This window comes from Balaenoptera musculus, chromosome 15, assembly GCF_009873245.2.
Source record: "Balaenoptera musculus isolate JJ_BM4_2016_0621 chromosome 15, mBalMus1.pri.v3, whole genome shotgun sequence".
NCBI classification, from domain to species: domain Eukaryota; kingdom Metazoa; phylum Chordata; class Mammalia; order Artiodactyla; family Balaenopteridae; genus Balaenoptera; species Balaenoptera musculus.
In genome coordinates, this window is record NC_045799.1 from 28470534 (window position 1) to 28493097 (window position 22564).

Consider the following 22564-nt stretch of genomic DNA (forward strand, 5'->3'; position numbering starts at 1 on the left):
CTTCAGTAGGTGAATGGGTAAACTGTGGTACATCCAGATAGTGGAATGTTATGCAGTGCTTAAAAACAAAAACAAACAAAAAAACAGACCAGAAAAAAAAGCTATCAAGCCATGAAACATATGGAAAAATCGTAAATGCGTATTACTAAGTGAAAGAAGCCAGTCTGAAAAGACTACATACTGTATGATTCCAGCTCTATGATATTTTGGAAAAGGCAAAACTATGAAGACTAAAAAGAACGGTGCTTACCAAGGATTAGGAGGAAGGAAGGGATGAATAGGTGGAGAGCAGAGGATTTTTAGGGCAGTGAAATTAAATTACTCTGTATGAAACTATAATGGTGGAAACATGTCATTATACATTTGTCCAAACCCATAGAATGTACAACACCTAGAGTGAACCCTAATGTAAACTATGAACTGTGGTAATAATGATGTGTCAATGTAAGTTCACCAATTATAAAAAATGTACTACTCTGGGGGGGATATTGATAAAGGGAAAGGCTGCACATGTGTTGGGGCAGAGGGTATGTGGGAAATCTCTGTCCTTCCTCCCAGTTTTTGCTGTGAATATGAAACTGCTCTAATAATAATGCCTATTTGAAAACAACCTAATTCAGAAATGGGCAAAGGACTTGCACAGACAGTTCTTCAAAGAAGATATACAAATGGCCCATAAGCACATGGATAGATGCTCAACGTCACTAATCATTAGGGAAATGCAAATCAAAACCACAATGAGATACCGCCTCATACTCATTAGGATGGCCACTGTCAGAAAACAAAACCAAAAACAACAAGCGTTGGCAATGATGTAGAGAAATGTGAACCATTGTGCACTGTTGGGAATGTAAAATGTTATCGCCTCAGTGGAAAACAGTATGGCAATTCCTCATAACTTTAAAAATAGAATTACCATTGGTTCAGCAATTCTACTCCTGGGTATATATTCAAAACAATTGAAATCAAGGTCTTAAAGAAATATTTGTACACACATGTTCATAGAAGCATTATTCATAATAGCCAAAAGATGGAAGCAACCTAAGTGTCCACCAACAGATGAGTGGATAAGCAAAATGTGATAGGTATAGCTATTCCAATAGATAGATAGATAGATAAATAGGTATATAGATATATATCTATGATACAGATATATACATGGAATATTATTCAGCCTTAAAAAGGAAAGAAATTCTGAGACACGCTACAACATGGATGAACCTTGAAGACATTAAGCTGTGAAATAAGCCAGTTACAAAAAGACAATACTGTATGATTCCACTTAAATGAGGGATCTAGAGTAGTCAAATCCTTAGAGACATCACTCTACAGAAAGTAGAATGATGATTGTCAGGGATTGGGAAGAGAGGGGAATGGGGAGTTAAGGTTTAATGGATACAAAGTTTCAGTTTTGCAAGATAAAATGAGTTCTGAAGATGAATGTTGGAGATTGCACAACAATATGTACTTAATATCACTGAACTGTACACTTCTAAATCATTAAGATAGTTAAATTTTGTCATGTGTATTTTACGACAATAAAAAACTTCCAAAAAACTACGTTATATTAAAATTATATATATATATATATATATATATGTATATAATTTTTTTAAAGAGTTATCTCCTCCAGGTGTCAAATATGCTGGGCACCTCATCGACAAGGGGAATGGGAAGTTCAGATACTACTGAATAGTATTAATCATGGAGGGCTTCTCGGAGGAGGTGTAGTGGTTGGGCTGATGCTAGGCCAAAGGGGCAGAATTCCAGTGGTGAATGATTCCACCTCAGTGTTCATCTGGATCCTGCTTCTCAGCTCACTGCTTCACAGTTTCCAGGGAGATAGCTTCCAGAGAACTTGGAATACCCATGTTGCTGTCACTTGGCAACCAAGAACTGGTAGCTGCAGCAACCTGCCACGTTCTTTCCATCATCCTGGGCCCTCATCTCTGGCATGGGCTCTGCACAGCCCAGGCACCGGGGGCCCAGCTAGGGAGGAACCTTCCACCTGCTTTCCTCTCAGCCACTCACAGGCCTCACAGGGACAACTGAGACTCTTGTTCATGGAGGTAAGTCCACAGAAAGTGCTAGATGGACTGGGGGGAAGGACTCAGACAACCTCCAGCCCCAGAGGATTCTCCCATTTGCTTCCATCCATGGAGGACCCTGGAGGACCCTGGGGTCCAGTGTGGATGGAACACAGTCCTGATCTCAAGGGACTCACAGCCTAGTGCAAGAGACAGAGCTCATTTCATTCTTTCAATACCCAGATGCTAGTGCCTACTCCATGCTGGCTGCTGACCCACAGACCAGGGTGTGGGGGATGCAGCACATAGCAGACTCCATGGTGCCCCACTCACTCCTCAGCAGGCACCTCTAAGAACCACAGGCTTCTTTCTTTAAACTTCGCAATTCTCTGCCTGAGGGCTTTTCATGCCCCCAGAAGCAGCCCTTGACCTGTGGCAGATGGAAGTCAGTGAACAAAACACACCAGTTCCCTTGCCTTCAATTGAAACAACTCTGAGACATGTCCTACACTGTTTGCCAGAGTTGCCTGGCAGGACTGAGCTCCAGGTGTCCAGAGCTCCTGGCTTGAGCACATAACATACATTGGCTGCCTTTCATCCCATCTCACTTCTCTACTCCCTTATTGCTATCTCCTGGAATCAGCTCCCCAGTAAACCACTCAAATCCTCATCTCAAATTAGCTTCTGAGGGAACCCAAGCTAACAGGGGTGATGTATAACAAGGAACCAAAGTTTTGTGAGATGTGAGCTCTAACCGATTGCATGCAAAGCAGTGGCTGAACCAAGGGGAGCTGTCTGCCCAGGGCAGGCAATAGTGGTAGGGGGGACATTGTCTTTAAAAACTTAAAAGCAGGGCTTCCCTGGTGGCGCAGTGGTTGAGAGTCTGCCTGCCAATGCAGGGGACGCGGGTTCGAGCCCTGGTCTGGGAGGATCCCACATGCCGCAGAGCAACTCGGCCCATGAGCCACAATTACTGAGCCTGCGCGTCTGGAGCCTGTGCTCGTCACCGAGAGATCGTGATAGTGAGAGGCCCGTGCACCGCGATGAAGAGTGGCCCCCGCTTGCCACAACTAGAGAAAGCCCTCGCACAGAAATGAAGACCCAACACAGCCATACATACATACATACATACATAAATAAAAAGAATGTAAGCAGACAAGAATATCATTAAAAAAATAAAAAAAAATTTTAAAAAAAGGGATAAAAAAAAAAACCTTAAAAGCAGTAATAACATGGACCAACAGCCAGTCTACTTTTTATTATCACCATGAACCAGTCATTCTAACCAACTTCAGTGATAAAATTCCCCTCCCCCCTGAAGCTGATAGATCTCACTGTCCCATGCCCGCTCCTTGGCACTCCACTGAGGCCAGCTGCACTGAGGAGAGAGTCATTGTGGGCGGAGGAGATGGGGGAAGGCCTCAGTTTGTAGCAGTGACCTTCTAATCACCCAGTACCAGCTGCCTGGTACAGTCCTCCAAGTGCCCCTCTGCCATGGCAGTTTTCACTAGGTTACTTCTATCTGTAATTTTTTTTAACCACTAGACAGTGAGCTCCATAGCGGCAGGAACTACGGCTTGGTCGTCTGGGCCTTGCTCATAGTAGACACTTAGGAATGGGGCTGCTACTGGGTGGGTACTTTTGTGCAGTGCACAGCCTGCATCACTATCCATGGCAACCCAGCCTATGGAGGTTTAGTGAATTAGTGAATGAATGAATGAATAGGTGAGAACTTTCAATAAGTGGGGAAAGACACTGCAAGCAGAAGGGACAGAGCAAGCAAAAGTAGGAAGTTTGCAAGTGCAAAGCTTCTCAGTGGAAAGGGCAAATAGCTTTATGTCACAGGCAGTACATCTCAGGAGTTCCATAGCCACCAGCTTTAGCATCACCCAGAGTGTGGTCAACATACCTGCACTCCACCTCAGAAATGCTCAGCCAGAATCTCTGCAGATGGGGCTCAAGAATCTGGGCATCCCAGGGGAACCCCAAGAACACAAAATTTGGAAAAGTACAGGGCCAGCTAACAAAGTGAGTGGTGGACTGCAAAGCAGTGAGACTGGCCCAATTGGCCTGAGCCCAGGCCAATAATTCATTCATTCAGCATTCATTCATTCAATAAGTATATACTGAGCCAGGAAGGCATTCAGGTATATACCTGTGCACAAGACAGACATGGTCCCTTCTCACTTGTCACAGTTTAGTGGGAAGACAGTCATTAAATAATTAAGCAAATAAATATCTAATATAGTGTCAGCTTATGAGTAATGCTTTGCAGGAAAGAAAGCAAGGTAAGGGGTTAAGAATAGGAGGTTATTTTGGATGGGATGTCAGGGAAGCCCTCTGTTGAGACTGATAGGAGATGAGGGAAGGAGTCATTTAAAATGAAAGAGCAAACCATGCAGATGTTTGGGGAAAGAGCAATCCAGGTAGAGGGAGTATATGCAAAGGCCTAGAGAATAGAACATGTGGAAGAGGGAGACTGGTTAGGAAGCTTCTGCAATAGTCCAAGTATGAGATGCCAGAAGCTCAGACCAGGGTGGAGGCAGTGGAGGTGGGTGGAAGTGGTTCGATTCAGAATATATTTTGAGGGTTAAGTTGACTAGTTTTGCTGTTGGATCAGATGTGGGTGTGAAAGAAGAGGGGAGTCAAGGTTATTGCAGTCAAGAGTGCAGGGAAATTGGAGGAGGTAATGTTAGAGAGAGACATTGCGGTGGGGAGCACAGACCACAGGAAGGTTCCTGCAGACCATGGGAAGGACTTACTTTTCTTTTCGGTGTGGTGGAAGCCCTGGGAGGGTTTTGAGTAGAGAAGGGATGTGATCTGGCATGTGTTCTAACAGAATCTCTAGTTGCAGAGTGTAGAACAGACTTTGGGGAAACAGAGATGGAGTACGGCAGTTTAGAGGCTGGTGCAGACATCCAAGTGAGAGATGATGATGGCTTGCAGGGTGCTGACTGGGATGGGAAAACTAAATTTATTTGAGTAAAAACAGTAAGTGGTACAAATCATGAAGGAGACAGACAAATAAATGCCTGACATTTGGTAGTGGATCAGGAGCGCCAGCTCTCCAGTCAGCAGCTGCGTCTTCTTGGGGGAAGCGGCTTCCATTCTCTAAGCTGGTGACAAATCTGCAAAATGGGAATGATAATGGAACATACCTCATAGAGTTTTTGATAGGGTGATGTGAATGTTTTGACACAGGATCTAGCACACAGTAAATATTTAATAAATGTTATCCAAGGAGCCAGACTGGTAGACTGCAGTACCATCTCTGCCACTCACTCATCTTTGTGAAATTTACCCCTCTGTGTGTCTGTTTACCCATCAGTAAAATAGAGCTATCAAATACCAACTTTATGGGGTTGGGTGGTGAGCATTAAATAAATGAATACAAGTAAAGCATTCAGAATAATGTTCCATGGAGCAAGCACCGCATAAGTGTCAATTATTATTCTGAATATATTTTAGCCCTATTTCATTACCTCTTCTCCCACCAGCATACGTCCACCCCATTCTGCAGATGGGAGGTCTGTGGCTCAGAACAAGGTAACCTCTCTTCAAACGATGCCACAACCTACGTGTAGCGGACCTGCCTGCTGCGGGGAAGACGGAGATTCCAGCTTTGAAGGACCTCGTCCCCAGGGGTCCTGTCCCGCTCACGCGCTGCCTGTCGGAACCTCTTAGCGTCTCCCTTCTGTTTCCAGCCGGGCGCGCTCGCGCAGCAGCGCCGGAGCTGGAAGTTACTTCCGGCGGCCACACCCCAAAGCTGAGTGTCTCCATTTTGGCCGCGCAGGTGGAGACTCGACGAGATCCCGCGGAGTAGCGGAGCGGAGTCAGCAGAACTGTGAGGGCCGAATCGGCTCACCGCACATTCTCCCTTCCTTCCTCCGCCCGCAGAAGCCGGGGGCTCTCATGGCGGGCTTGGAGGTACTGTTCGCGTCGGCGGCGCCGGCCATCACCTGCGCGCAGGACGCGCTCGTCTGCTTCCTGCACTGGGAGGTGGTCACGCATGGCTACTACGGCTTGGGTGCCGGCGACCAGGTACGCCACGGAGCCGGCCCGGGGCCAGTGTGGAGGGGGTGAGGTGTCTTCTGCCCAAACCCAGAGGACCGGAGGCTCTGTCCAAAGTGCCTGACCTTCCCTCCTCCCAGGTCTGGGTCCTACGAGTCATGACACCACTGGTACCTTTAGTCTACCGGTCGGGGAGGTGCTCTATTGTCCCAGCCTAGCTGGCACAGCACGATTTGAAAACCCAAGGACAGAAACTCGCTGCAGCACAGGCTGGCAGTCTCCGAGGCCGGGATTGTGCGGATCTGGCAGCGAGACAGGGGTTACTCTCCTGAGTACTCCTCACCTACCTGAACTCCGTCAAGCTCCTTCCCACGCTGCTGGGTGGGGTGGGGCTGTACCCAGTACTACCTTCCTCATACTGTAGTCGAGCGCCCACCAGATATCTGGATCCAGGCACAGGTACGGGGGGCCTCAGCTCCAGTCAAGATCCCCTAGAGCTCAGACCCCTTTCACGCTTTACTGAGTGCAGCCCACTGACCGTTATGGTCTTCACTCAGGCTCCGGGGGAACAACCACCTCCCACACACGTACAGACATGCACTCTGGGTGTAGGGCCAAGTAAGTTTCCTCCCCAGCAGCTGTCCCTGCAGGACCAGCCCCTCCTGCTCTCCCATCCTCAGGCTCTGCCTCTTACAGCAGGGGGCCCTGTGGTCATCCCCACAGAGCCCCAGGACTGCCGGGCCCAGCCGGCCTCACTAATTCATTGCCGTAGCATTCTCCCATCTTCCATGCCCCTTCCCTGTGACTCTCCCCTGTGACTCTCCCCCTATACATCGTTGTACACACCAGCTTCGTGTGAAAACTGGGCCTGGGCCCCTTACTGCCCCTTCATTTCCCTTCTGCTCCATCCGAGAAAATATCCTCCCATACACATGCTCGGGACTCTCTGCCTGCCCCTCACTGTCACTCTCTTCTCACTCTCAGAACCTAGACCAGCTCTGGGGAGCAGGGCGCTTCACTCCTTTCATCTTACAGTGAGATTTTAACCTCACTCTCATTTCTAACTGCTTTAGTTCTCAAATTCCCTAATCCTTTTTTAGTTTCTCAGATACACATCCAGAGTCTTAACTTTTCCTCTTCTGACACAGAGCTTTAGGGATCCCTCCTCAGACACAGTTTACACATCCTGGGCTCCTAGAGCCAGGTTCGCCCCCCCACCCTCACTGCTCCATTTCTCTGTCCCTTAGAACTCGTGACCAAGACTATCACACCCCCTCATGCTTTACCCTCACCAACAGGAATAAGCAACACAAGAACTGTCATGGATTTCTGGCTCTTTTTTCCCCTCCTCAGACCTCAGGTGTCTCACTGGGACCCCAGATACACACAGTAAACTTCTCCACCACCACCTCCAGGCTTACGGGAAAAGAAGGACCAGCGTTATACACAGACACAGAGACACACACACACACACACACACACACACAACACACCCTGGAAGCAGGAACCATTCTCCCTCCCAGATGCCTTTGTTCCTGGCCTTTCTGTTCACCTTTTGCTTCCTTCCACTTACCTTGCCTTTCAACATTTCAGACCTTGGGATCAGGTAGAGGCAGGGCCCAGAATCATGAGTGTCAGGTTTCCACTTTCAGTATGTGATCACCCCAAAAGAAACCTTACGTCTCCTTGCTTGCCTCATTCCAGCTTTCTAATCTTTAACAGCTCTTTCACTTGCCCCAGGCATTTCATTTCACCTTTTCCTGGGACATTCTCCCAGAAAGCTGATGCGTAGGATGGTGCAGGGGACAATGGAATTGGAGAGGGGGTAAGACTTGTTCCTGACCTTGGGGCTCCCCTATAGGCTCTCACCGCCGCCCCCCCACCCCTCCCTGCCCCTTGCCCTGTCCTTCAGATCTAACAGGTTTGCGCTGCTTTCTCCCCTCCTCATATACCTCACTCTCTGTATTTTACTCTCAGCTAGCTACTGCTGCCCTGACACACTGTTAGAACCTCTCCCCCCAGGAACAGGAACTTGTTACAGAGCGCCTGTGTGACTCCCTTCTCTTTTCCCCTTCCACACACACATATCAACACTGCAGATCTGCTCCCACCACTCGTCCCCTCACAGATCCTGTCGGCAACTCTGTCTGAGTCACTTTGACAGCTTAGGGACATCAGTTCATGTAGGTCATTGCCTCCTCCTAACTGGCACCATCCCCTTGCCATGTACTCCAGGCTTCCAAATTTTCAGAAAGAACACAATCTCATTTCAATACTGGTCTAAAAAAATAAATAAGAGATACTTAACTGAATCCCAAAGGTCTATCTAATTCCACTCTGTTTATGATGCCACATGTCAAGTTCATGCAAGCCAGAAAAAGATGCTGGCTCCAGACATCTTAGGGGAGGCCCAGGGGAGTGCGGATGGGGGTTTAGAAGGCATTGCCCACTGTCCATCTGTCCACCCCAGTGCTAAATCAAGCATGTTCCCCCACGGGGTGGGGGGATGGGCATTTGTTCTGTGCACTAGAGCGTGGTGTGTTTTTGCTTCTCTCTGCTCCTTAAGTGCCACTGGAGTTCAGGTTGCACTTGTCCTCCTCTCACTTCTGCTGAGTTTACTTTCATTCAGAGTAGAAACCTTTTGGAGGCACATCTTTCCTATTAGTTTATTTAAGAGAGGTTTTAGTTTTCCAGCGTGGGGCCAGCAGTCTCAGCTGAGACCAGTAGTGTTTGCCAAGTTCAGAGGATGTTATGTTGCCTCTCCAGCCACCTCCTGCTTCCCACCCTTCTGGGGGTGATAAGAGAGAGAGGAAGGTCCTGAAATTGTGTGCTTGATCATTTAATATGTTGACAGTTAAATAGAAAGCTAAATTGTCTGCTTTTCTCTTTGGTTTTGTGTCCTCTGGTACAGGGGAATTGTGTACATAAAACTTGATTAGAAGAGCAATACATCTTCAATAAAAAATTCAATATTTGAATTTGGATTTCTCTCTTGAAGTCAGCACCGCTCCTCATAAGAGCTTTACAGCTGTGTCAGGTGGTTTAAGTAGCAAGGGAATAGAGATGGCCATAGACTTAATTTTGAGAATATTGTTTTCTGTTGTAGGAATCTAAAGATTATGACAAAAGAGAGAAAATGCCCCAAATGATCTTCTTTGGGTGCATTTTAGCCCAGGGACACTGGAATGAACTCATGGCCATTAAAGAATGCTTCCAGCCCCAGGATTTTGCCTAAGGGGACAACTATCTTTACTTTTGGGGGGCCAGTCTGGGGGACCTGGCTGGGAAAAATCTCCAGCCATAGCGTGGGCAATCAGGAGCTCTGAATGCCAAACCCAGCTCTGCACTTGACTTACCATGACCTTGGGCAGTTTTCAGCCCCCCTTAGATTTTTTTTCATCCCAATGAGTTTACACAACCATGTACTTTGGCTGCTTTCCAATCGTAGCTCTTTGGGAGGTCTGATATTTGATGTCCTGCTCTAGAGGGCAGTTGAATGCCATGTTTGGCTTGATATCACCAAGGCCAGTCTCTTTCAGTCCCACCTGTTTTCCCATATCAGGGCAGCCCTTGAGCGGGGGAGCATTGGTTCCACTGCAGTGAGAGGTATCAGCCTCACCAGGCCCTAGGATTCTCTCTTGCTCTGGAAGCCTGAGGTTATGGGAGAGTGAGCAGGCTGAATTATTTATACTCCAAGAAGAAATTCTGGTGGGTTGAATGCTGTACATGGAGGTATAAATATAAATTCAAAGGCCCTTGATAGAACAAAGACAAGGCATGTCATCAAATTCTTGGCTTCCAAAGTAAACCTTAAATCCAGGACACTAAACATGTAATAGGAAATTTACCCAGTTGAGGGTGAGGGGATAGTTTCTCTTTCTCTTAGCAGAGTGGGCTGATTAGTTTCACTTTTGTTTTCTGTCACTCTCATTTCTCTGCTTCAGGCCTGTGAGTTTCCTTGTCATTTAGCCAGGTTTGAAACCGTGCCAGTTGCAATGTCTTGAATTTTATTTGGGACCACTTTCCCAGTTTGATTCCTGAGCCCCAGAGGTGACCAAAGCGGAGAGGCCCACAATCTCCATTCTTGGCCTTCCGTTGTCCTTGGTGAGGTGTGAGGTCTGTGTTGCTGGATCTTTGTCTTTTGTTGTTGTTTCTCATCTTTGGTCCCACTCCCTCCCACCGTAGTCTCATGAATACAGATCTTCCCAGTCCACTTGCTGCGTGTTTAGCTGTAGAACTATGCATCTATGAAAACAATATATAGATTTTTGGTGTGTTTTTAAATTTTTTGCATAAATGGTACCTGGCTGTAAATCTCATTTTAAAAAAACTTTTCTTTGTCACATTGTTTACTTTTATCTATAATACTGCAATTAGATCTAGTTTGTTCCTTCTAACTGCTACACAGTATTCCACTGTGAACATATTTTGCATTTTAACTCCCGTTTGGTTCCTCCAACAGGGTTGTGATGAAGATCCCTTGTCATAATCCCTGTGCCTCTGTGCACAGAATTTCTTCCAGGAGTGAAGGTTTTGGGTCACAGGGTGTCGGCTTATCTAATTGCACTGAATATTACCAGATTGCTCTCCAAAGGGGCTGTAAGAGTGTGAACGGCCACCAGCAGCGCCTGGAGGTTGCCATTCTCCCAACACCCACACAAACACTGGCAAAAAAATAGAAAAATAGATAACAGCAGTCTGATGGGTGGATCCTGGTATCTCATATTTCAACCTACGTGTGTCTGAGTGCTAGTAAAGTTGAATAATCCTTTATACACTGTTAACTGCTCTTATCTTTTGCTTGTTCATACCTTTTTCAAGTGGGTTCCCAATTTTTATTGTTCGTTTTCCAGGCATTCTCTTTTTGTACTAGTTATTAATTCTTTTCTTTTGCAGCCACGGCACATAGCTCATCCTAGCCCGTGACTGCCTGTTAACTTTGTCTGTAGTATCTGTTGTTGATCTGGAGCTTTAAATTATGAGCAGTGTCAAAGACAGCACTTTTTTTCTTTTGTGGACTCATTTAAGAAATCTTTCCCCACCTGGAAATCACTGTATTAGTTTTTACTATAGAGGTAGTTTGAGAACTATTTCTCAAACGTTAGTATGTAAAAAGAAAGTCCTAGGATTTTTTTTTTTAAAGAAATGAGGCCATCACAACTCACAGTGATGCATTTTTACACCCATTAGGTTGGCAAAAATTTTTAATTGGACAATAGCAATGTTGCTGACCACGTGGAACACGAACTCTCATACATTGCTCATGGGAGTGTGAATCCATACTTCTTTTGAAAACAAGTTGACTTTATCTTATAAATTAAAAGTTCTTCCCCTAGAGATACTCTACAGGAGTTCATCCATATGTGTACTAGGAGATGTGTACAAGAGTGTTCATAGCAACATTGTTTATAATAGCAAAACAAATAAACTGGAAGCACTCCAAATATCCATCAATAAGTGAGTGTGTAACTTGCAGCATATTCATGCAATGATGGGCTATATGGCTGTGAACTATATAGCAAAAATGGAACGCTGTACAGTGAGTCAGCTATTAAGTGTATTGACATGGATGAATCTCAAAACAGTATCGATTGAAAACGGCAGATGATAAAAGTGATGCTATTTATATAAAATTCAAAAACATTTGAAACAATATATTTTTAGGATTTGTGTATAGTAACACAACTATAAGGAAAAGTAAAGAAATTTTAAAAACAGCCTAGTGATTACCCATGAGGGAGGAGGAGGGAGATTCATCGGGGATACGCTACTCAAGGCTTGAGCAGAATTGGCCACGTTCTGTTTCTTAAGCTGGCTGTAGATACATAGGTGTCCATTTTATAATTCTTTTTTTATCTTGTACGTGTGCTATATTTTGTTTGTATGAAAGTTGTTCATAATTTTTGTTAAGACACTACAGTAGTCTGGAGAGGTGTACATTAGAATCTGTAGTTTTAGTCAACACTTCTGTGATCCCTTTGCAGATGGCCTGAATTCCAAACTTCGAGAAACACTGTCTTAGAATTTCACAGTATCCCTTTAGGTGACTGGCCTTATTCTTGACAGGGGGATAGAGAAGAGATTGTTAAACCAAGGCTACAGATTCTTGACAGGTTCCAGTGCTGTGTCACAAAGGCAGTCAGATATGAGGGAGGATCACTAGAGCAGGAGTCCAGAGACCCCAGACCTCTAACTTGCTGTAGGACCTTGGACATTTTACTTCTCCTGACCTCCATGTCTTCATCAGTGAAGTGAGGGAGTGGGATTAGATTATCTGTAAGGTCCTTTTTAGATCTGAGGTCATGATCTTTCACCTCTCATCTCTGGTGTCTTCTCAGCCGGGTCCCAATGATAAGAAATCAGAACTGCTGCCAGCGGAATGGAACAACAATAAAGACCTGTATGTCCTCCGGTATGAGTCAAAGGATGGGTCCAGAAAGCTCCTTGTGAAGGCTGTCACTGTGGAGAACAGCATGATCATCAATGTGCTGGTGAGTCCCTAGGACACAGAGGGGTCCGCTGATGGGAGTAGACCTTGGGATCACCTTTTTGAAACCCATTTAAGAACCCTCAATGTTCGTGAAGCCTTTACTCAGTGATCCTACTTCCAGAACTTTATTCTGAGGCAAGGACCCTAAATGTAGAAATGCTTTGTGTTCAAAGATGTTCCCTGCCTATTACTGTAAGAGGAGGGACTTTCCATCACAGAGGAATAGTTAAGTAAATTAAGGTAAATCCATTCAGGGACAGCTTGGGAGAAAAAAGCTTATTGTAGCCCCGGGGGCTACTTTTAGTTCTTTAGATAAGCTTAGCTTTCTGCTGCCTTGGAGCCTGTATACCTCTTGTTTCCTATGCTGGAAAGCTCTTCCTCTGTACCGTTGCTGCCTCACACAGATACACACCCTCCACCCTTCCTTTAGCCTGACTGACTCCCTCTTGTTTTTCACTTACTCAAAAAGTTCAGTCCTGACTACTTACTCTCGTCTGCCAGAAAAATCTAAATTATGCCTCTGCTTCATCATTTTATTTTCCTGCCTGGTACTTAACACAGTTTGTAATTAGTGTACTTATTTACGCTTTGGTGTAATATTTGTATTCTACCACTATAGCAGAATATTCTGTAGTCTATGTAATATAGACTATAAGCACCCTGAGGGCAGTGACTCTTTTTTTAAGTTTAGCCTGGTTGTCTGTACTTATACAAAAGTATCATGCAGTCTGTATTGTGCTGCACTTTGCTTTTTTTCCCTCAATATGTTTTGGAGGTCTTTACATGGGAATGCATATAGCTATACCTTATTCATTTTAGCCACTATATAGTATTCCATAATACCATAATTTGTTTATCACTCTCCCTTTTTTTAAAAAAAAATATTTATTTATTTATTTATTTATTTATGGCTGTGTTGGGTCTTCGTTTCTGTGCGAGGGCTTTCTCTAGTCGCGGCGAGCGGGGGCCACTCTTCATCGCGGTGCGCGGGCCTCTCACTACCGCGGCCTCTCTTGTTGCAGAGCACAGGCTCCAGACGCGCAGGTTCAGTAATTGTGGCTCACGGGCCCAGCTGCTCCATGGCATGTGAGATCTTCCCAGACCAGGGCTCGAAGCCGTGTCCCCTGCATTGGCAGGCAGATTCTCAACCACTGCGCCACCAGGGAAGCCCTATCCCTCTCCCTTTTGATGAACGTTTAGATTTTGTATCACACAGTGTTCTTAGTTATAAACAATAGAATCCCCTCAGGTTTGTTTAAACAGTGAGGTTTATTAAAAGAACTGGGATAACTCACTGAATTGTCGGGAGGGCTGGAGAAACAGTTTCAAGGCTGGGCTTCCAGGGCATTGCTCCAAACCATGCCATGGAAACCACTGCTGCTGCCACCACCCCAGGGCATTAGGTACTGGCTGACTGCCAACCCAGGTGCCCCTTCTCAGGAGCCACTGATGTTGTGACCCTTGCTGCTACCCTCGATAGCAAGACGTCTGCCCCTTACTCAGCCTGTTTATCCATGGTGCTCACCTCCAAGTTGAAGTTGTGCATCCATTTGGCACCTCAGTTCCATGCCTGTGTCCAAGCTGCAAAAGAGCCTGGGAAGTAGGTTTTTCTGGGCTCTGCCTCAGAAAGGCATTATTCCTAGATCAGAGAAGTCCCCAAGCATGAGAAATGTATTTCATCTATTACAAACAGTCCTTATATATGTCTCTTTGTGCCCATATGTATTTCTTTAGGTTGAGTAATTAAGTTGTTCCTCTCCCCCCTCGCCCCGCCACTTACTCATTAGACCAGAAATACCCCAGTCTCTCATTTTCTATTTTCATTTTTCTAGGAACATGGCTCACAGCAAGTGTCAGACTTGACCCTGAACTTGAATGATTATATCGATTCAGAACACCTGGTGGACTTCCACAGGTATTTCTAAGGGTTGGCCTTTCCCTGGGAAAAAGAAGAGAGAACCAGTGGCCAGATATAAGGAATGGACTTGAGGTGTCAGAGAATGGAGGAAGGTTAACAGAAGGATCTTTCTCTCTTGGGCACAGTCACTTCTCATTTCTCTTTTCTGTTTATTTGAAGAGAAGATTCACGTGGGAAATGCCACTTGAAATAAAATGATGCAATCAAGAGTCCACAAGTCTACAGGGTAGAGATGGGGCCTAGCCAGTGGAGTCAGTCGGAGTGAGTTCCTAGGAGGAAAAAGTGTACCTAATCTGGTACACTCCATCCCCCAATTTTTAAAATAGACTTTATTTTTTACAGCAGTTTTAGGTTCACAGCAAAATTGAGCGGTAAGTGCAGAGAGTTTCCTTGAACCTCCCCCCTGCCCCGCACTCTCACAGTCCACCAGAGTAGTGCATTTGTTACAGTTGATGAACCTACGCTGGCACACATTATCACCCAGGTTCCATTCTTGGTGGTGTTGGAATGTGTTTACTTTTGTAAGAAACTGCCAAACTGTCTTCCAAAGTGGTTGTACCATTTTGCATTCCCACCAGCAATGAATGAGAGTTCCCTGTTGCTCCACATCCTTGTCAGTGTTTCAGATTTTGGCCATTCTAATAGGTGTGTAGTGGTATCTCATTTTTGTTTTAATTTGCAGTTCCCTGATGACATATGATGTTGAGCATCTTTTCATATGCTTATTTGCCATCTGTATATCTTCTTTAGTGAGGTGTCCAGGTCTTTGGCCCATTTTTTAATCGAGTTGTTTTCTTACGGTTGAGTTTTAGGAGTTCTTTGTATATTTTGGGTAACAGTCATTAATCATATATGTGTTTTGCAAGTATTTTCTTCGAGTCTGACTTGTCTTGACTTTTTATTTTGAAATTTGCAACCCCACAGAAAAGAGGGTTTGCAAAAATATTAACAATGAACACCCATATACCCATTACCTAGGTTCACCAATTTTTAACATTTTGCCACTTCTGCTTAGTTTTTCTGTATGCTTTTTTGTTCTTGAACCATCTGAGAACTATTTCCAGACTTTATAAACCTTAACCCCTAAATATTTCATCATGTATCTCCTTGTTCTTACACAGACACCCTCCTGTTAATCACAATCAGGAAATGTAGGATTGATGCATTAATGTCATTTAATACACAGTCCATGTTCAGATTTCTGTAGTCATCCCAGCAGTGTCCTTTTTAGCTAGTCTTTTGGTTTTAGGTTTGAGGTATTTTTTTTCTTATCCAACCAAATATCACACATTGCATTTATTTTCATGTCTTTTCAATTACTTTTCAACTAGAACAGTTTCCTAGACTTTTGTTGTTCTTAGCATTGGTATTTTTGAAGACTTGAAGTCAGTTGTTGTGTAGAACATTCAGATTGTTTCCTCATCATTTGATTCAGGTTGAACATTTTCAACAAGAACACTATGTAAGGGAAGCTGTGTTCTCCTAAGTGTTTTACATCAGGCACGTGACATCTATCTTATTGTTGATTTTGTTCAGTTTGATCATTTGGTTATGACAGTATCTGCCACCTTTCTCTCCAGTAAAGGCATCTGTTTTCCTTTGTGTTTAATAAGTGATCTGTGGTATTATATTAGCAGACTGAATATTCTGCCTCCCAACAGTCTTTTACCCAGTGGTTTTAGCACCTGTTGATGATTCTTGCTTGAATCAACTATTACTGTGATGATTATAAAACAGTAATTTTCTATGTTTATAATTCTTTCTACATTTATTAGTTAGATTTTTTAATTAAAAGCTTTCTGTTCTCTCTCCCCCTTATTTTTAATTTAAAAAATTTTTAAATTTATTTTTGGCTGCGTTGGGTCTTCATTGCTGCACGTGAGCTTTCTCTAGTTGAGGCGAGCAGGGGCTACTCTTCGTTGCGGTGCGTGGGCTTCTCATTGCGGTGGCTTCTCTTGTTGCAGAGCATGGGCTCTAGGCACGCGGGCTTCTGTAGTTGTGGCGCACGGGCTTAGTTGCTCCACGGCATGTGGGATCTTCCCGGACCAAGGCTCGAACCCACGTCACTTGCATTGGCAGGTGGATTCTTAACCACTGCGCCACCGGGGAAGTCCCTATTTTTAATTTTTAAACTATCAAAATAGACTCCTGGGTTATTTTTTATTCAAAGTTATATTCCATTTCTGTCATTCTTTGAATGCTAAACTTGTTCCAGAGTTGACCAGTAGGAATTCCCTCAAGCTACTTCACCTGTCGTTTTTTTTTTTGTTTTTGTTTTTTTTTATAAATTTATTTATTTATTTTTTGGCTGTGTTGGGTCTTCGTTTCTGTGCAAGGGCTTTCTCTAGTTGCGGCGAGCGGGGGCCACTCTTCATCGCGGTGCGCGGGCCTCTCACTATCGCGGCCTCTCTTGTTGCGGAGCACAGGCTGCAGACGCGCAGGCTCAGTAATTGTGGCTCACGGGCCTAGTTGCTCCGCGGCATGTGGGATCTTCCCAGACCAGGGCTCGAACCCGTGTCCCCTGCATTGGCAGGCAGATTCTCAACCATGCGCCACCTGGGAAGCCCCACCTGTCTTTTTGACATGTCACCATGTCAGAGCGTTTTCACACTTCCTGGCACAATAAGGTGTTCTGCCCTCACCTTGTACTTTACTTGCCCCTGCCTTGAAACCAGGGATTTTTCTAAGGAAACATGATTTCTTTTGGTGGGTAATAGTTTCCAAAATCTGGGCCCTGAGTGTGCTCATTAATATGAAGGATGTCATTGCTTTCAGGCTTTTTTAGAGAAAAGAGCTAGGAAACCTTCCTGGAGTTTTTTTTTTTTTTTTTCCGTAACATTTCCAACTGATACTTTTATTTTTAATCTAACACTGCAGGATTTGTATTCTCTTATTCTGTACTTGTAACTCCCTTCTGTGTTGAGAACCCTGATGCCCAACAGCCTCAAAATACTTACTCATTTGTTTGATTCTAAAATACACGCAGATAGTTTTTGAACTGCTGCATCAGTGCCGACCAAGAACAGATCTACTAAGTAAAGTCACAAATACAATTTCTTTCCAGTTCTTTTTGTCCTTTGACTGTGTGCCACTGAGCATGTATATCGTCAGAGTATTGTGTTCAAAATGTACTTAGATTTAATGCTTATTTGTCCATCAGTGTAATGAAATTATCTGTTTGATAGATAGTTGGGCCCATTTGTTTCCATGTTATTCCATTTCGGGGACTTTATCCCCATCCTCATTGACCTCTTCAGGGTTTTGGCGGAAGCCTGGCATCACTATAAATTCAGTCATGAGAACTGCCTAGAAACCCTGTTGGATTTAATTGCATCTAATCAGCGATAACCATCTTGAACCCACTCCACTTCTCCCAGACTTCAGACAACCTGCCCGCATCATTCTGGCCACCCCTCTTTGTCTCCATCCTTCTTTCACGCATCCTCTATGTGAAGAGATCCCAACTTCCACTCCTGGTCATCACCCTCCAGTCAGTTTCCCACACAGCAGTTGGACCAGCGTTTTTAAAACACAGATCAGGTTATGATTAAAAGTCTTGCTTGAAATCCCTCAGTGATACCACCTCACACACGTTAGGATGGCTACTATCAAAAAACCAAAATAACAACTATTAGTAAGGATGTGGAGAAATTGGAACCCTTGTACACTGTTGGTGAAAATGTAAAATGGTACAGCAACTATGAAAAATGGTGTGGTGGTTCCTCAGAAAATTAATTACCATATGATCCAGCAATTCCACTTCTAGACATATACCCAGTAGAACTGAAAGCAGGGTCTCAAAGAGATAATTGTGCACGCACGTTCATAGAAGTGTTTTTCATAGTAGCCAAAAGGTGGAAGCAGTGTAAGTGCCCATGAATACCTAGGACAGATGAACGGATAAACAAATAGTGGTATATACAGACAATGGAATATTACTCAGCTTTAAAAAGGAAGGAAATGCTAACAAATGCTTCAGCATGGATAAACCTTGAGGACATTGTGCTAAGCAAAATAAGCCAATCACAAGACAAATTCTATATGATTCTATGTATATGAGGTACCTAGAATAGTCAAACTCATAGAGACAGAAAGTAAAATAGTGGTTGCCAGGGATTGGAAGAGGGGAGAATAGAGAATTATTGTTTAATGGGTACAGAGTTTCAGTTTTGTAAGAGGAAGCGTTTTGAAGATAGGTGGTGGTGGTGATAGCACAACAACGTGAATATACTTAATACTGCTGAACCGTACACTTAAACTGGTTACAGAGTTGGTAAATTTTTTACAAATTAAATCTAAAAAAGAAACCCCAAACCCTTCAGTGAGTGTTCATTTCTCCAAGGATGAAGAACAAAATCCTTGGTGAGGCCTAAAGCCTAGGGCCCAGCCCCTCTAACCTCATCCTGTGCCACTTCCCACTTAGTTCCTGTGTCTCAGCTGTGGTGCCGTGTGCCTCCTTCCTCTTCAGAGCTCTCCCCTTGGCAGAGAGTGCTCTCCCCAGCCGCTTCCCACAGCCAACTACTCTTCTTCCTTCAGTTCCCATTTAAACGTCAGCTCCTCAGAGAAGCCTCCCCTGCTCCCCCCATGTTTGAACCTTTTAAGCATTTAATAAGTGGGTATTTTATGATTAACTGCCTGCTAGCCTGTGATCTCCTTAAGGGCAGGATCTGGGTCTTTTTCACACAGTAGACAAAGGAATGAAGGAGTGAAGTGAGGCCAGGCCTGGCCTTGGCAGAACTGCTCTTCTGGGTGCTGCCCACACCGTGACCCTACCTCACCCCTTAAGAGGGTAAAGGGAAGGACACTGAGAGTGTGGCCTCTCTCTTGACTTTTTCATTCTGGAATTCCATTGGGAGAGAAATTGACAAAACCTCTGGAAAAACCCAGGCCTGTACACCAGGCTGTTCATGCTCCTTAGAGCATTTAGTCCCCTCAGCAATACTGAGAGAGAAACGATGATAATATCTCCATTTTGTTTTTTTAAAATAACATTTGTTGTTGGAGTTTTGTGTGTGTTTGGGGGGGGTGTGTGTTTTGATTGCTGTAAAATGACATAGTAGGACTACCTCCGAGTGTTCTGAGAATGAGATGAGATGTCAGCACAGAGGGCTTAGTGCTGGGCCCAGCCCTTCATGAATATGCAAACGAAAGAAATCTGATCACAAGGAATCATCTCCATGGAAACTGAGGCTCAGAGAGCTGGGGTCTGGATCTCTCTCCTGATCATAAGGCCCTCCCTCTCTCCTCTGCCTTTCTGGCAGCAGCACCGAGCTGCCTGCTTCTGGCCCCCTTCCACCATCTGGCCCTCCTTGTTAGGTCGTCATGGCATGTCATGTCTTTTCTAGGTAGAAATCTGTGCCCCTAGTTGAGTAAACTGGTTTGCTAAGGAGTATAAACCTGTTCCTTTCTGTCATGCCTCTACTATGTTAGGATGACAGGCTGTCTTTTGCTACTACCAAAATGGCAGTTCTCCTAAGGTTTAGAAATCATGCGAGAACTTCTCCTTTGGGACTTAGTAGTTTTTTAATCAGACCTGAGTTCTACAGGTAAACCTTTTGCATAGGGAGATCAGAGGGCTTCCACCTGTATCACACACAGCTCATCTTACTGAAAGGAAAGAGGAGTTAGATTTATCCCTGCTACCCAACTTGGTCAGGGAAGCAGCATGGTGTACAAAGTTCTGTGTTCTAAGTAGGAACCTGATCTTTGTAGGGATGTATGGACCACAGGCCCTTAGAACTTCTAAACCATTGCAGGTGTTACACTTTTTAGTCATGGAACTCTTTATTCAAGCACGCGTAATATTCCATTGTCTGTATTTACCATATTTTGTTTATCCGTTCATCTATCCTAGGTATTCGTGGCCACTTACGTTGCTTCCACCTTTTGGCTACTTTGAATAATGCTTCTTTGAACATGGGTGTACAATTATCTCTTTATGTTCTTTAGGATTCTGGAGGAAAGAGTAGGGACAGCAAATGGAGGTCCTTGTGCCCTATCCACTTGGCTTTCTCCATTGCCCTTCCTGGGCCCCCTTCCATGCCAGAGAAGCCCTGAAACCACTGATCTAGTCTAATCTCAGTGATTTTATGGTTATGTAATACGTGATTTTTTAATTAAACTTTTTATTTTGAGATAACTGTAGACTTACATGCAGTTGTAAGTTGTAAGGTATAATACAGAGAGACTTGTATCCTTTATACATTTTACCTTTATACATTTCATCTCAATTATAACATTGTATAAAACTACCTTAAATATTACAGTGAGGATATTGACATTGATACACTGACAGTATTTCCATCACCACAAGTATCCTTCCTGATGCTTTTTATAGCCACACCCACTCCCCCTCCCCACCCCTAACCCCCTGGCAACCATCATTTATTCTCCATTTCTAAAATTTTGTCTTTTTTTTTAAAAAATTTTTATTGGAGTATAGTTGATTTACAATGTTGTGTTAGTTTTAAGTGTACAGCAAAGTGAATCAGTTATACATATATATATACCACTCTGTTTTAGATTCTTTTCCATATAGGTCATTACAGAATATTGAGTAGAGTTCCCTGTGCTATATAGTAGGTCCTTATTAGTTATCTATTTTACATGTAGTCGTGTGTATATGTCAATCCCAATCTCCCAATTTATCCCTCCCCCCTCCCCCAATAACCATAAGTTTGTTTTCTACATCTGTGACTCTACTTCTGTTTTGTAGATAAGTTCATTTGTACCATTTTTTTAGATTCCACATATAAGTGATATCGTATGATATTTGCCTTTGTCTGACTCACTTCGCTCAGTATGACAATCTCTAGGTCCATCCATGTTGCTGCAAATGGCATTATTTCATTCTTTTTTATGGCTGAGTAATATTCTATTGTATATGTGTGCCACATCTTCTTTATCCATTCCTCTGTCGATGGACATTTAGGTTGCTTCCATGTCCTGGCTATTGTAAATAGTGCTGCAGTGAACATAGGGGTGCATGTATCTTTTTGAGTTATGGTTTTTTCTGGATATATACCCACAGAGGGATTGCTGGATCATATGGTAGCTCTATTTTTAGTTTTTTAAGGAAGTTTCATACTGTTCTCCATAGTGGCTATACCAATTTACATTCCCACCAACAGCGTAGGAGGGTTCCCTTTTCTCCACACCCTTTCCAGCATTTATTGTTTGTAGATTTTTTGATGATGGCCATTCTGACTCTTGTGAGGGGATAACCTCACTGTACTTTTGATTTGTGTTTTTGTAATGATTAGTGATGTTGAGCATCTCTTCATGTGCTTTTTAGCCATCTGTATGTCTTCTTTGGAGAAATGTCTGTTTAGATCTTCCACCCGTTTTTTGATTTTTGTTTTTTTTGTTTTTTTTTTGATATTGAGCTGCATGAGCTGTTTGTTTACTTTGGAGATTAAACCCTTGGTGGTCTATTCATTTGCAAATATTTTCTCCCATTCTGAGGGTTGTCTTTTTGTTTTGTTTATGATTACTTTGCTGTGGAAAAGCTTTTAAGTTTAATTAGGTCCTACTTGTTTATTTTTGTTTTTATTTTTATTACTCTAGGAGGTGGATCAAAAAAGATCTTGCTGCAATTTATGTCAGAGTGTGTTCTGCCTATGTTTTCCTCTAAGAGTTTTATAGTATCCGGCCTTACATTTAGATCTTTATTCCATTTTGAGTTTGTTTTCGTGTATGGTGTTAGGGAGTGTTCAAAAATTTTATGTAAATGGAATCATACAGTATGTAACTTTCGGGATTGGCCTTTCTCACTCGGCATAATACCCTTGTGATCCATCTGAGTTGTTGCATGCATCTATGGTTTGTCCCTTTGTCTTGCTGAGTAGTATTTCATGGTATGGTAGGCATGGCATTTCACAGTTTGTTTAACCATTCACTAGTTGAAGGACATCTGAGTTGTTTCATTTTTTGCTGTTACGAATAAAAGTGCTATGAACATACATGTACAGGCTTTTGTGTGGACGTATTTATTTCTCTACAATAAATGCCAAGAGTTCAATGGTAATTGCATGTTTAGTTTTTTAAGAAACTGCCAAACAGTTTTCCATAGTGTCTGTACCATTTTACATATCCACCACCAGTGTATGACTGCTAGTT

The 22564-nt window shown here is 43.7% G+C and overlaps 1 protein-coding gene across 1 annotated transcript in view; it reads left to right on the forward strand.

Moving 5' to 3' along the window:
* Positions 1-5758: 5758 nt before the first annotated feature.
* Positions 5759-22564, forward strand: part of PSMF1 (proteasome inhibitor subunit 1) — a 46132-nt gene continuing 29326 nt past the window's right edge. Inside the window, exons 1-3 of the mRNA XM_036826116.1 lie at positions 5759-6068; positions 12377-12529; positions 14361-14443. Coding sequence (XP_036682011.1) covers positions 5940-6068; positions 12377-12529; positions 14361-14443 — 365 coding nt within the window. The 5' untranslated portion in view covers positions 5759-5939. The remainder of the gene's footprint in view (positions 6069-12376; positions 12530-14360; positions 14444-22564) is intronic.